The 15,845-nt window shown below is 42.1% G+C and overlaps 1 protein-coding gene across 1 annotated transcript in view; it reads right to left on the bottom strand.

Moving 5' to 3' along the window:
- Positions 1-342: 342 nt before the first annotated feature.
- RSPH14 (radial spoke head 14 homolog) overlaps positions 343-15,845 on the bottom strand; it is a 73,073-nt gene continuing 57,570 nt past the window's right edge. Inside the window, exons 4-6 of the mRNA XM_077787129.1 lie at positions 4,756-4,981; positions 1,933-2,069; positions 343-958 (exon numbers count right to left, since the gene is read on the bottom strand). Coding sequence (XP_077643255.1) covers positions 699-958; positions 1,933-2,069; positions 4,756-4,981 — 623 coding nt within the window. The 3' untranslated portion in view covers positions 343-698. The remainder of the gene's footprint in view (positions 959-1,932; positions 2,070-4,755; positions 4,982-15,845) is intronic.

Here is a 15,845-nt window from a genome sequence, read left to right as displayed (position 1 = left end):
ATGGAAAAGCAGCCCTGACAAATAACCTCTTTTATACATCTGATGCAGCTTCTTTGTAGCTACAATTCTGGATATAAAACTCCCATGTGAGAACAAAACCCAAATGAAAACAAATTGGACTTGCTGTGAAGCTGTGCCAGCCACTGTGTCACATCTTCCTTGGTGGCTGAGAATGGCCAAGGCTGTTCTGCTCTCCTGTTGGAGAGGCTCCAACTCAGCTTTACCAAGGGCTACCCTTGTAAAGGCTTTCTGACTTTGGTCTTAATCCCATGTTCAACAAATTGCAGCAAAATCCACGTGAATTCCTGTTGGGTCAATTTGTCAGTACACACAACACTGATGGAGGGGTTAATTGTGAACCTTTCTAATACAATTAATTGCTGATAAGTGTTTGATAGGCTGAGGTTTAAAACCAAAAAAGGACAGAACATTATGAAGAAACCAAAAAGGGTTCATGTCGTGTATCATAGGAAAATCTTGGTAATTTGGGCAGTAACTCCTAGTGGGGAATTCCACACTTCCTAACTTTTCTTTTCAATTTTTCTGCTTGTGACCTGCAATATATATGTGAAACTGTTGCCAGATAACTTTGCAGGAGAAACTGATCCAGAGTAAGTGAGGAAGGGAGCTCTGGTGTTGAAGGTCTCACGTAATCATGTACCTTTTACAGCCAGACAACAACAGAGGGCAATAGATGTCTAGAAAAGATCGCGGCTGCAGGAGGGTTTCCAGTCGATCACGGCGATGGCGATTTCGGCAGCTCTTTGCACGGCCTCGCTGGGATCATCCAGACACCTCTGAAATGTGTCCCTGTGATCCAGCAGTGTCTGGCGGCCCTCTGGCAGCTCAGCCAGCAGGGTGAGGGTTTTGATTGCATTCAAACGCGCTTTGCTGGTTTCCTCAGCAACCAGCGTCAGTAAAGGTGGAATGGCTTCAGCACCCATGGCTGAGGATCTCCCTGCAGGGAAAGAAACTGGCTTTGAAATGTGGAATGACATCTAATCATCATCCTTTTGGACTGACAGTTCCATTCCCTGCCTGGCCATGGCTCTGAACAGCCCTGGAGATGCAGTGCACAGAGGCAGAACATGCTCTTCTTTCAGAGCCTAAGGTTGCCTCCCAGCTGTTTATTTTTAAGGAAAAATATCTTTCATGGTTAACTTTATCTGCCTTGCACATTAGTATTTCATTTGCAACAAATTATCCAAAATTACATGAGGTATTAAATGATAGAATAAACTGTTTTGGAGGGGGGTGAGGAGTGGAGTTTGCTAGATGCCCTTAAGAGCATCCTCCAGTCTTTCATTTTTAAAAACACTTCAAAGACCGAGATTCACTTCTGAGTTGTCTTTGGAAGCCCGAGGAAGGGTTGCAGAGAAGGACTGGAACACAACTGTTGTTATTGAGTCTTTTATGTCTAATTACTCATTCATCACACTGGAAATTTAGCAGTTAGTATTTTCTGTGTCATGTAAGTTACTTGGGAGAGCTACAGACCTTATTAATATTCATTGCTCTCCCAGCTGTGAGAGAGGAGCTGCCTCTAATCCCAGAATGTTTCCAGAGAGCACCGCTCCTCTACTGAGCACTGTGCAGCTCCAGCTTTCTGGATCTCTGTGTGGTCTGGACTTGAGTGGAAAATGTTCCCCCTCTGCAGGGAAATTATGCAGGTTAGGTAGATAAATAACTTCTTGACCTACTTAGGGGAATGAAATGTGAAATATCCTGTCCCCCCTAGGCACTGTGACGAAGCAACAATAGCTGCTAAAGACAGTTATAAAGAAATGTCCCACTCTTAGAGTTTCTAGACGTGCATTAACACTGTCAGAAACTGAGGACTTGGGGAGTAGGGAGGGAAAATGTTTTGTTACTTAGTTGCCCTAGAATTGGATTTCCAGGAGGTACCCCAACAGAATTGCCTCTGTTTCTCACCCTGAGGTGTAACAAGAGCAAACATCAGTGCTCCCGCTGAGCTAACTTGAACTTCGGGCTGTGTGTCTTCCAACAGGCTCAGCAGCACAGGAATCACCTCTTCTTTGCACACCTCGATTTTCCCCTCGGCGTGAGAACTGTGGAGAGAAGATGGCTGAGTCCTTGAGCTGAGCCTGCTGCCCGTGCAGCCCCCTCAGCCACCATCCTGGTGCCACCAGCACTGTCACACGCTGCTGTGCCCTGTCCCGGTGCCACCAGCACTGTCACACGCTGCTGTGCCCTGTCCCGGTGCCACCAGCACTGTCACACACTGCTGTGCCCTGTCCTGGTGCCACCAGCACCGTCACATGCTGCTGTGCCCTGTCCTGGTGCCACCAGCACTGTCACACGTTGCTGTGCCCTGTCCCGGTGCCACCAGCACTGTCACACGTTGCTGTGCCCTGTCCTGGTGCCACCAGCACTATCACACACTGCTGTGCCCTGTCCTGGTGCCACCAGCACTGTCACACGCTGCTGTGTCCTGTCCTGGTGCCACCAGCACTATCACACACTGCTGGCCCTGTCCTGGTGCCACCAGCACTGTCACACACTGCTGGCCCTGTCCCGGTGCCACCAGCACTGTCACACGCTGCTGGCCCTGTCCCGGTGCCACCAGCACTGTCACATGCTGCTGTGCCCTGTCCTGGTGCCACCAGCACTATCACACACTGTTGGCCCTGTCCCGGTGCCACCAGCACTGTCACATGCTGCTGTGCCCTGTCCCGGTGCCACCAGCACTATCATACACTGTTGGCCCTGTCCTGGTGCCACCAGCACTGTCACACACTGCTGGCCCTGTCCTGGTGCCACCAGCACCGTCACAGGTTGCTGTCCCCTGTCCCGGTGCCACCAGCACTGTCACAGGTTGCTGTGCCCTGTCCCGGTGCCACCAGCACCATCACATGTTGTTGTGCCCTGTCCTGGTGCCACCAGCACTGTCACAGGTTGCTGTCCCCTGTCCCGGTGCCACCAGCACTGTCACAGGTTGCTGTCCCCTGTCCCAGTGCCACCAGCACCGTCACACACTGCTGGCCCTGTCCTGGTGCCACCAGCACCGTCACACACTGCTGTGCCCTGTCCCGGTGCCACCAGCACTGTCACACACTGCTGTGCCCTGTCCTGGTGCCACCAGCACTGTCACACGCTGCTGGCCCTGTCCCAGTGCCACTAGCACTGTCACACACTGCTGTGTCCTGTCCTGGTGCCACCAGCACTGTCACACGCTGCTGTGCCCTGTCCTGGTGCCACCGTCATATGCTGCTGTGCCCTGTCCTGGTGCCACCAGCACTGTCACACACTGCTGTGCCCTGTCCCAGTGCCACCAGCACTGTTACACGCTGCTGTGCTCTGTCCCGGTGCCACCAGCACTGTCACATGCTGCTGTGCCCTGTCCTGGTGCCACCAGCACTGTCACAGGTTGCTGTCCCCTGTCCCGGTGCCACCAGCACTGTCACATGCTGCTGTGCCCTGTCCCAGTGCCACCAGCACTGTCACACGCTGCTGTGCCCTGTCCCGGTGCCACCAGCACCGTCACACACTGCTGTGCCCTGTCCCAGTGCCACCAGCACTGTCACACACTGCTGTGCCCTGTCCCGGTGCCACCAGCACTGTCACACACTGCTGTGGCCCCTGGAGGGACTGTCCTGCCCCCGAGGGCTTGGCTGTGCCTGTGGCTGCTGAACCCACCCACTGACACAGGCCTGAGGTACCACACTGACCTGCCCGGATGAATTTCACAATATTTTAGCTAATATCTGGATTTTTAAAAAAGCTTTCTATGGTACACTGGACACTGATGGGCAGCTGCATGTAACAGGATGTAGGATTAAGGATGTTGCAACGGAGCTACAAACCTGGCTGGTGAAGCCTCTAGACATGTAAAAACCTGCTAAACCAGAGGGCTAAAATGAATTCTTCTCCCAGACCACTTTTCTCTCTTTCTTTCCAGCCTCTCTAATGAGGAGAATATTTAATGTGGCCCAGCCATTGCAGGAACCTAGAACAAAGCTCATATCCATATTTCAGTTGCATTTTGCTTTCTTTCCATGACTCATGTTAATTATACTCTTTTCATCTAATACCTCTCTTTATTATAGGACATGAGGAAATGTGTAATGCCAGTGATATGTAAACTACATCAACTGCAGACCTTTCCAAATTAGACATTTGTTGAACACTTATTATATTTTCTGATTGCAGTACAGTGGACTTAAGTTATTCCTTTCATCCATTCTCTGATACACAAATTTAATATAAAGATTGCTTTTTCTGATCCATCACTAATGTATGTGGCAGCCTGTGGTAGAAAACCATTTCTGTTTTCAATCACAGTGAAAGTTTCCAAGGATCTCTAATTTTCTGAGAGAGAGCACTTTTCCAAAAACATAAGAGAGATTCTCCCTACCTCCATAGTGGTCAGAATCCTGTTTCTACAGGATTTTTCATGTAAGAATTTTTTTCCTAGCAGTGCTGTACCAGGAAAAAATCCTGATTCCATTGCCTATACTGAAAACAAACAGAAGGAGAAGGAATGACTGATCAGCATCTGCTTTCTTCAGTGATTTTTAGCAGTTAGGAATTTTTAAAGCTCCATGTGTCCCATTTTGTTTTACCCATGTGTGCATTCAGGCTGAGAGTGCTTTACATATGAAATGTGGCAGCCTCAGTGTGTAGTGGAACACAGTTGTAAATGAATGGCATTTATTTACTCCTGAATTAGTTCTGAATTTACTCCTGAAAGAATTAGTTATTTCTTAGACTAAAGCATTAGAGAGGTTTCTTTACCTGATTTCTAAGAGGACCCAGGCTGCTTTGCTCCTGATGGCTGTGGAGGGGTGTGAGAGCTTTTCCTTCAGCACAGGAACAGCACCAGCTGCCAGGGCTTCAGAAACCTCCACACGGAGACAGTTGGAGAGGGTACCAAGGATGAGCTCCTGGATCTCATCCAACTCTGTCTGCATCTTCAGGACCAGTGGGGGAATCAAACCAGCCTGCAGGACACCACCAGCCCCTGCAGAGGGTACAGGAAGGAATGTGGGTGAGAGTTGAGTGCTGTTACTATTGCTACCTGCACCTGGAATTTCTTCAAAGGATCAAAATACATGTGGGAACTCATTTCCTTACACAGAAGTGGGACTGAGAGATGGAAACTACTCCAACACTCCCCTGTTATAAATGTAATCTCAGCATTGCTTCTTTGGGAAGTTTCCCCAAAACTCCTCTAAAGAAATCAGTACCAGGTAATAACCAACATGACAATTGCTTTGATGTTCCCAGTTTCTTTGTAATATTTCTCCCAAAATTATCCTTGCAAGGAAAATACAGGAAATATATATACATTACAAAGTCACCTTCTATGCAGCCTTTCTAACTGTTTTCAACATGAACAGATACTAAGAGAGGCAGAGATGTTGGCCTTTAGAGCTTGTTCTTTTATTCTCCATGGTGCTTTCTGGTGGGGGGAAGTAAAGATTTTGGGAACTGTCAACTTCCTCACACGTTTCTTTGTAGTAGTTCTGTCAAAGCAAAAATATAAATTCTGAACTTTCCAGCAGTCAGACTCTTGCACTGACTCCTAAAATATAACATCAAAGGCAGAGGATCATAAATTGCCCTGCAAGTGATGTCTTTGCTATGAGCAAGAGTCTGATTTGTACCATTTCTCACCCTTTTCTAAGTCAACACTGCAACAGCAATGCCAGGGGAAAGCAGAATGTACTGTCCACAAGTAACTATGTGAAAACAAAATTCTCCAGCTTGTCTTGTTGCTAAGACTGATTCTTTGGTTGCTATGAGAAATGTGGCTCCTTTCAAAGTGATTCATATATGGTTAGATAAGGAAGTTTTGTGGATAAGAGTCATCAAGGTATTTTCAAATGATTCTCCACAGCAGAGACAAGTGGGAAAGACATTTTAATGACCCTTGGTAGTGCATAAGAAAAAATCCCTCACCTTGATAATTGGGTGAAAACCAGGATTCTAATCTAGAGGTTATTCTGTTGTACATATTTCTGAGGCTTTGCTAATACTGAATAACTTCTTATGGTACTAACTTATTAGGATTCACGTCACAATACCAAAGTAAAGAAATGCCTTGGGGTGATATTACAGCTCTACTACCTGTGCTAAATTTGGAGGTCAGTTTCTGTGAGAATTCAAATAAATAAGGAAAATCAGTTGCAAGACAATTCATGTTGAAGGCTAAGAGCATTTTACAAACAAGGATTTCTCCTTGTGCCAGAAAGGCAAAGCAGGAAAGGAAAGTGAAATAATGTTCTTTGAAGCTGTGGCTCTGTGTGTCACTACACAGGGGAGTTGGTGCTTTCACTGTGAAAAAAACCCAACCAACCCTATATTGTTCCATGGAGGAACAAAAGAAATTTGTCAAAGAGTAACTCCAGCCCATTTACACTGTCCCTTCAGAAGGATGTGATGAAGGACACCTGCACTATTGCTCTGCTAAGGACTCTGTTGGAGGGTCCCTGGGAAGGAGGCCCAGCTCGTCCATGACCAACATCAACCCTCTTGACAAGGATGGCTGGAGTTTGGATTATACATTAAAGGTATAGAAAGGTTTTGTCAGGTTAGACAACTGCAGGAATGTATCTGGGAATTCCCCATGCCTTATGGAATGCTAGGCAGTAGGGAACCCACTAGTGAACTGCTCCCAAGGAAGAAGACTAAAGCAGTTAAACCATACTCAGAATTCCTTTAGCCACACTTCCCATCAGTCTTTTGAAATGTCCTGTGAAATACAAGATTTTTCAAATGCAACTTTTAAAACTCCTCCCGAAATTTTTAATGAAAAGAAACTGTATGGCCTGAGTGCATGAAACTGGGATCCCCAGACTGCTCACAGTCACCATATGCACTTCTAAGTTCTGGGTGGAAATCAGTACAGAATCTCAGTTTGGAAGGTACAGTTTCAGAGGAAGAGCAATAAATCAGATGTGACAGACTTAGGCTCACACTGCCTGTTGCAAACACCTGTGTGTAGCCTTAACTCACGTGGATCCCAGTGTGCCTTGCACAGTCCATAAGCAAACCCTTTTTGCACAGACACACTCAAACACTGGTTTGAGCCCAGAGAAACCACTGCTTGATTTAACTTAGCTTTCCATCTTTCTGCAACAACTGCTGCTGTAGCATTCCCTCTACCTCCCTCATGCTGGGAGATGTACTTGGCTCTTTCCTGTTTTTTGTACTTGCTTTCAAATACTTACTAGCCATGTTTTAACCCATCATGTTAAGTTTCATTTTCACTTTGCTGCAATTCCCTTTTGTTCAGGACTTCCTTCCTAAGTTCTCTCAATTCTCTTGATCACTTTATCATCATACAGCCAGGAAGTATAACCAGCATTCAGGTTTCACTTCTTTCTGACTGGGTGTTTCAATTATCCTTAACGTATTCCACCAATACATTCATCCAGCCAGGGCTGCTTCCACTGGCCCTTGGCTTTATTCCTTCCAGGTAATGTTTATTGACTTTCTTTACCTCAGTCATCCCTCATTCATTGCACTTCATGTCTTCTTTTGGTGCTGGCCTTTACTGTGGCACTGCAGTCCTGGGTGTGAAACCCAACAAAGCCACTCTGTTTCTGTGCCCATAAGCTGCTGAGATAATGTACCATGTTGTGTAGAGCAGCTTTGATTTTGTGCAGTCATTAAGCAGGATTTATTCTGGGGCTACTGGTAGTCATTTTGTCTGAACACTTGGGATGGTCTAATGTTTTTTTAAAATTGATTTGTTTTATCAGGCTGGGTCTCTGTAGCAGGAGCTTTTTTGTCTACTGTTTTTGTCAAGCTGTCTGAGCTCAAAAACTGTCGTGCTACTAGAGGGAGCTTCCCAGATATAAATATAGAAAAAAAGATTAATTGTTTGACCTTGTCAAAAGTCTCAGTGTGGTGAAGAGAAAGAGGGTGGAGAGGAAAGGCCATCAACAACAACAAAAAGAGACTACCTAACACTGAGACTGAGATTTCCAAGTGGAAATTCGTCATGGTTTTCCCAAGGGAACCACAGGTTGAAAGGTCTGGAGAGGGAAAGGGAGGAGGCAAAATCAGTGGCAAGTTGTTTGGGAGTCACTTGTAAATGAGAGAGGTCTCAGATCCTTGGATCTTAGTGAGTGAGCAATAAGAGGGGAAGGTAAGCTGGAGTTTCGGGTAGTCCCGTACTGAAAAATACAGTGGCATCCTCAGGATATCGACTTTTTCATGAAAATACTGCCCTTTCAAAGGGGTTGGTCTATTGCAGAGAGTGTCCTAGGTGCCCTGGGCCCAGTGAAATAGTTAGGAAAAATGTTTTCAAAATGCAAATAGTTGCATTTGCAGCTGCATAGTTAACGTCATTATTGATCTGTTTTTCTGAGAACTTGTAATCTTCCCTTGGGCTGCTTTTTATCTGAGCACTCATCTCTTCCTTCTCATAACTGTCTGGCCACTCTCATCATCCCTTTCCTGATTTTTTTTTTTCCAAATTGGCCCAAAGAGGAGTTGCCATTTATTCTGTTCTCTCAGTATGGCTGCAGGGCATGTAAACAAGTTAAATTTAGTAGAAGATGAAGGAGTTATTTACAGTACATAAGAATGGTGTTTTCTTTTGGTTTTCAATTAAATAAATTAAATCATATTGCAAATCCTTTTCCTTAAAAATGTTGGTTTTCAACTTAAAATGGTCTGGTCTGAAGCATAAGCCTTATGCATGGTCACAAAGTGATGACTGGTGTAATAGAAAATAGAAAAATAATATGGAAACACAGATTCTCTGGAATATGAATCTTTGTCAGCACCTTGCATGTCTCTCTGCGTTGGTCACACAAGTATTTGAAATGTTCAGTAAAGGCATTTGTGCTTAGGAAGGGGCACACAAGAAAAGCAAAGCAGAGCCATGGGAAGGGAATGTGCTGCCTGGCATCACAGCCAGCTGGCACAGCCCTGGGGGAGCTCACTGACTGAGGAGCCAAGTGATCCTGACTAAACTCCCAGAGCAGCAGCTCTCTTGCTTGCCCTACAATAATTTATCACCATTGCAGAGGGAAGAAAGGGTTCATTACCCTTGTGAGCCACCATACATCATAGACAAGGCTAACAGTGCTCAGGTGATGCTTCCTTGGTGCCAAGAGTGATGCTTTGAGTGGCAAGATGAGCACAGGGGATGCTGCCCCTGCACACCTTCCTTAATGACTCCTTGCTCACTACTGTTTAAATGGAAGAAATATAATTTATTCTGGGAAGATCTCTGAGTCACCTGTCACAAGAGCACAGTTTATGAACCTTGTAGTAGCTTATTTAATGTTAAGATTCAGCATTTTGATTCTCAGTGCTTCCAGCATTATGGCTGTGTCAGGGAGAAGACTGAATATAATACTAGAAATACTATAAAACTGGGCTGAACTTTCTGGTGAGTTTGGAGCAGGAGGCAGACCAAATTCAATGAACTACAGCTCACCTGCCTAGAACCCATCAGCTTCACCAAGACTCCTACCTAAAGAGGATGATTCTCTTGACCTCTTTGAAAATCAGAATATTTTGCTCTTCTTTGCAAGAATAGTTCTCTGTCTCTCCATGACAATTTAACAGGAACAAACAGCAGTGTCCCAAAGGATGGCTGTGTCTAGAGACAGAGGCTATTTCTTATCTGAAAGGACTGAGGGGTGGGAAGTCTCTGTTTACATGACCTGAAGAGCTACTGGGATATTAAGAGAACTGAGGAAAACTCTGCAGAGATTGGATCAGACTAGAAATAGTAAACAATTCTGTATCAAACCATTTCAAATGGAAGCATTGGCTGGAGGCATTTATCTTATGAGAGCCCTAGGGATTCACCTGGTACAAAATCACAACCTCAACAGTAGTGTCTGCCAGATCTTCATTAAAAATACAAGAGCTTTATAAAACTTTATAAGCTTTATAAAAGCATTATGTGATCTGCTTCTGAAGCCACTGAGAATTTTTCCAATACTCAGGATTTTGGGATGCTGTCTGAATGAAAGATATGACAGAAATTAAGGTTATAAAAATATGAAAAAGTCAGCAGTACCCTGCAGGAACACATAATGTGGCTGCCTCTGGGGATGATTTAAAAACCCAAAATGCTTCCAGCATTAACAAGGAACAGGAAAGATTGGTCTGATAAACAAGAGGTTCCTAAGCCTCAGTAAATAATGAAAGAGATTCCTGTGTATCTTGTTTTTGTTTTAAAAACTTCGCTTTTCAGTGTGGGCAATTGAAATATCAAAGCACCACTACAAAATTTAACATATAAACTACATCTGATATATCTGCATTAGTTTCTCTGCTGTAATTTATAAATCCAAGAAGTAGGTTACTTAAAAAAACCCGTCATTTTGATAGTAATTAAGACTGTCTGTGACCACCTGCTTGAAAGGAGTGGGTTTAATGATTTAAATCATTCATGGCCAATGAAAAGAGGAATAATATCTAAAGAATTAAAAAATTTTAGTCTACAGAATGTATTTTATCATATCACTAAAAAACTCTGGGGATAAATTAGATAGAATAGACTTGTGTTTCACATAGAAATTTTCTAAAATGAGAAATAAACCCTGGGTTCTGTTTTTGTACAAGAACAATCTACAGTCCAAGATCAATAACTGACCCGGACAAGTCCCCTCATTCTGACTGAGGGCAGTGTCACACCCTTCAGTGGGAAATCCCCCAAAACACAATGGTGGAAATAATGAAATGTGTTGTCTGCTGTGATGGTGCACAGTCCAGCAACTGTGGATTGCTGCTCATTCATATGGAATCTGAAGGCAGGCTCCACATTGAAAACCACTTTTCCTTCTTTTACTGAAACTCTCTTGACTTGTTGTCATATACAAGAAAGCAAACAATCAAAATGAAGGTGAAATAGTTTTTCTTCCTAGCTCAAGTTGTTGATAGTCTGCCCGTAAGTTGCAGGATAAGCTGTGCTATTTTTTGTAGGGGTTTTATTTAGCCCTTCTGTACTCCAGGTGCTTGCAGCTCCCTTTTAAGTAAATTTCTATAAGTTTTCTAAATTTGTAACTTCATCTATAGACACACTCAGAGTCATCCTAGGTACTCAAATGTGTGAATGCATGTGCACACACACAGCATGCATTTCACTGATCTTCCATGAAGATTGATCACACAAATTGGGAAATTGCTTGGATTTTATTTCTCTGACAAAATATCTTCATCATTTTCTAAAAATAATAAAAATAAAAGAAAAAAATTGTAAGAATTCACCCAGAGATTTGGGATTTTTTTTCTTGCTCTTTTAGATGAAGAAGGAAATGTCACCCTGAAATTTATTAATTTCCTCTACAGGGAAGACTTTGCCAAAATACATGGAGGAAGGAAAACAATCTGACATGTGCACTACTTGTGCCAAAGTCCTCAGATCAATAACTGTAGAGAAACTTAAAGCCTTAAGATAACTACTCCTAAAAAGCTGAGCCTCAGCCACTGAGGCTATCCCATTTCAGATTTTCAAAGTCAGAATTTGTCCTTTTTTTCTGCTGGCCAGTAATGGACACATTTAGTTCTAAAATGAGACTAGGAGGGACCAGTGTAGCCTTTAACCACAAGAGACTCTTGAATTTCAGCTTCACAAGTACCCACTGTGGCATACAGCATTCACAGAAGGCAGTGGATTTACTGTGCCTGCCAGAAAACATTCTGAAGAGAACCTGGACTGGCACATCCACAAACACTGTCTTAAATCTTGGATTTTGTACTCTATACCAAGCACGTACATCAAATGTTTCCAGTTCCTGTAGCAAGTTTCAGTCACAGAAAAAAACAACTGATGCTGTAAGGTGAATGTGACATTATCAGTTTGACAAATATTCATATGGTTATTACTTCCATTGTGGCAATTTTTAGAGATTCCTGTGGAGAAAGGTCTGCCTTGTCACAGAGGTTTGTAAAGATGTGTGAGAGCTCATTTCCTCCAGAGATGATTGTCTGGCTGGCTGAGGTGGAAGGAGTGGATGGGGAGGAGGGGGGCAAACATTTGTTTCAGGCAAGTCAGTTGAACATCTGAGAAACTATTCAGAGCCATTTTACATGAATCAAGAGTTTGAAACTTTAAAGTCCAACAGTCTTACAAGCCCCTAATGTGAGAGCAATACACAATTGCAGGTTTTCAGAACTTCTGCTGAGAAAATAGGTTGAAAGAGAAAGAAATCCTTCCTCTTTCAGGGCAGAATGCCAAATAATTAAAGCAAAATGAATGAAGTTCAAGAAACAGTTTTCTCAGCCATCTTAAATTTCTGTACCTGGAAGTTATACCTCTGCAACTAGAATTTTGCATTACAAAATGGCATTACACAGTCAAGTGACCATTAGAACATCTTGGCTATCTTTAAGGTTCAGCTTCTGTAACCAGTGAATTAACCCCACACCTTCTCAGGCATTAAAGAACAGTTTTTTCAGTTTTGCTCCTCAGGAGAAATATGTCATTAACATGGTGAAAGTATTTTCTGAACCTCCATAATACAATTATATGGCAAACCATCAGAAACAGAGGTATATAAATGAGAACATTTCCTATAGAGTTTTGATTATACTACTGTCAAACATTAAAAATGAGAGGCTTAAACAACCAAATATCTAGAATTAATTATGTGTCAGATTCCGAAGAATTTTGTCCTGAAAATTAACATAAGCTTACTTTGAAGATATGAATCATTGCACAGACTGAAAACTGAACAGACTGAAAGACTGCAAATACTGGTAGAAGAAAACAGGAAGAAATTAATGGGAACATGAATTCAGTCTCATTGTGTAAACACTGATTTTTTGCATTTTCTCCATTGTTAGAAGGGTGGGAGATATATGCTACATGATGTTACATGTTATATATGTTATATGTTATATGATGTTATTTTAAAAACAACTTGATAGAAATTTCAAAGAAGGAACTGGAGAAATTGTAGTGCTGGCAAATCCACTGCTTTGCTGGTCAGGCCTGCTGGCAAAGCTGCAGTAAGACAATTTTATCCTACAGTTCACACTGCTTCCACTGATGCCAAGATGAGCACAACTGACTGGTGAGAACTGATAAAACCTCCTGAAAAGAAGAATACAGTATTACAGGTGGGTGAAATCCTTTTCTACTTCAGATGCTCTGGCTTGGTAATTTTGTTTGAAATGAGAGCAGAAGCACATCTTGATTGGAGCCACAGGCCCAGATGGCTGCACGACATGAGTGGAGCTGGGTGAAAAAGCAGATTGAGCCTCCCCTCTCCACTCAGACCTGCTACTTTGCAGATTCCATGTTTTCTATGGGAAGCCATGTTCTTAAGGAAATCTGCTTTCTGTCCTCAATGAAAATTGCATTCTGTTCAGACTGAGGCTCTACAGTAGTACTTTCCAGTTTCTTCTAGCCTATATTTTATTTCAAACAGTGAAAAATTCAAAAACCCTAATTGAATACAAACCTGCCAAGGTGTGAGCTGCTTTCAGGATGATTTGTTTTTTAAAGTACCTCCCCAGTAAATGTTTGGCGCAACAGCAAAATGAAGCTGTTATTTAACCTGAACAAAAATATTAAATCTAGCTTCTGTAAACATGCCAGATTAAGCATAGGCACTTCAACAGTACTACTTATGTGCTTATCTATTAGAACATTATATAGAGAGGATTCAAAACACAAACAGAAACAGAGAACACATTTTGTGTGTCTACTTTGTGCTTTCTGTAAGCGGGTAGGTAGATAGATGGGAAGCTCTCAGAGTTTATGGAGATGCAAACCCACTTGTGGGCCTGATGTTGAATAAGTGGATAATTGTGTAAACCAATTAGTCCTGACTGCAATATTGCAAATTTTTAAAGAACTAGACTGGCATTTGAAGTCCTCATAGTAAAGCTACCTGGATGTTCCCAGTACTTCTGCCATAGCTTCCCGGAATTACCTTTGTGTCCACAAAAAAAATTGACCCCCTTTTTCTTTTTTTAACAACCAAATAATTTCTGTTAATCAGACCCAAGGAGGATATAGAACAAATAAAGAACAGTGCCTGATGAATTTGTAGTTATATCTTGTGGTTCTTACATGAAGTGGAATTATGATGCTTAAAGGACACAAGAAAATGTGAAGTCCAATTATAACATTTTTTTCTAAGTATCTATTAAATTATATATAATCCTTCTGAGGGCCCAATTTGGTACTTTGTCATCTGGTAAGAACATAATTGGCAAAACTAAATATATATGAAATCAATACATTTCTTTTTGTTCTTTGTTATTACAAAAAAATTTTAAATCCCCACTAAATGCCTACTGATGTCCTCAAATGGGAGAGATCTACTTTCAAGCCACTTTTCAGTGAATATATTTTATCATTCATATGAAGTGGAAAACCTCCAACCAGGAAGATTGCAGGAGGGAAGAGGATACCCTAAGAACAACCAACAACATGTTGCTCAGACCACTTTAACAGAAGATCTGAAGCTGGTACAATTTGTTTTAAAAAATTCCTGGCACTCTTTAATTGCATCTCCTGGGACTAATTCCCAAAGATCTCTGTATTTTGATCTCAAGTGATTTTTTTCTCTTCAACCTTCATGGATCCTTTGTTGTATACTTTAGTAAGTGATCCCCAATTTGGGTGAGTGTTTGAGGTGTTTTTTTTTGTTTGTTTGTTTGTTTTCCATTCCTTTGCCCTTAATAGTGACAAATGAACAAAGAATATTTTAACTTACTTTTTAATTTTTTTTTTTTTTAATAACAGAATAATGCAGCCTTGAAGGACAGGCTCTTTAAAAAGAACTATGTTCCTTTATCTTATTTCACAGTATCACTGTAGCTTTCTTCCCATGGAGGCTCTGAAGGAATAGGAGTGCATGGATCCATCCCAAAGCTTAGGATAAGCAAGGCCTGCTGTGGAAAGTTTCCTGCACAGGAAAGCCAAGGTACCTCCAGGGCTCTGGGAGAGCAGCTCTCCTCCAGCTGCTGGATTTAATGTTTGTTTTTCTCAACTTGGCTTCAGGAGCAACTGCTGATGCAGCAGCTGAAACAATGAGCTGCAAACACAGTAGGGATATAATAGAACTGTGAAGGGAGGGATGTAAAGTGCTCAGCATTTGTAGGGTTTGGTTGTTGTTTTCTTTTTAAAGAAGTTCTTTTTTAGTTGATTGTGATATTAGATGTAATGCATTGTCTGGGTTCACATTCTCAAATATCTCTCATGATTTGCTCTCATAGGAGGAGTAAACTGCTGATATTAAGCAAAACCCTCAGTTACCTGAAGGGTGAGAGAAGATAAAAGGGTGAAATCCTGGTAGAAAGTGAATTTTCATCCTAAATGATGAAGCCAAATGAGGTCAGGCTGATACCACCTGATAGAATGTGCATTCATGATTTTTTCCCCACCATCTCAGAGTCACTGATACAAAGCAACAATATATCAGATAGATATAAATACCAGATCCCAATCATCTGTTCATGATGCTATTTTAAACTCTTCCACGTGAGAAAAATGGTTAAAAATAAAAATACAGCTCTTTTATTTTCCGTTAAATGTTCTGTTCAGTTCTTCATGCTGAGAGAATCACAGACCTGTCTATAAATATCTAACCCAGATCTACAATTGCTTGTTAAAAAGAGAGTGTTTGGTAGAAGATTGAATGAAATACACTATATCTTTTATTATATTTTTATTACAGACCAGATGTGGCCTCTGTCATTTGGAGATGTATATTCACCAAGAACATTGCATGTGTGCATATAAATATTTTCATGTTGTAATGGTATAATAAAGGGAAATTGGTTAGAAAAATCCCTATGGGATTTTCCACTTAAGAGCACATTTTTGTTTTAGCACTATTGTCTTCAAAATAAACATGTATGAATGTATCTATTTTGATTGATCCAGCAGAAAGCAG

The sequence above is a fragment of the Lonchura striata genome, chromosome 18 (genome assembly GCF_046129695.1).
Source record: "Lonchura striata isolate bLonStr1 chromosome 18, bLonStr1.mat, whole genome shotgun sequence".
Classification (NCBI taxonomy): Eukaryota; Metazoa; Chordata; class Aves; order Passeriformes; family Estrildidae; genus Lonchura; species Lonchura striata.
The sequence above is the reverse complement of the archived record's forward strand: the minus strand, read 5'-3'. Positions and strand labels throughout refer to the sequence as shown.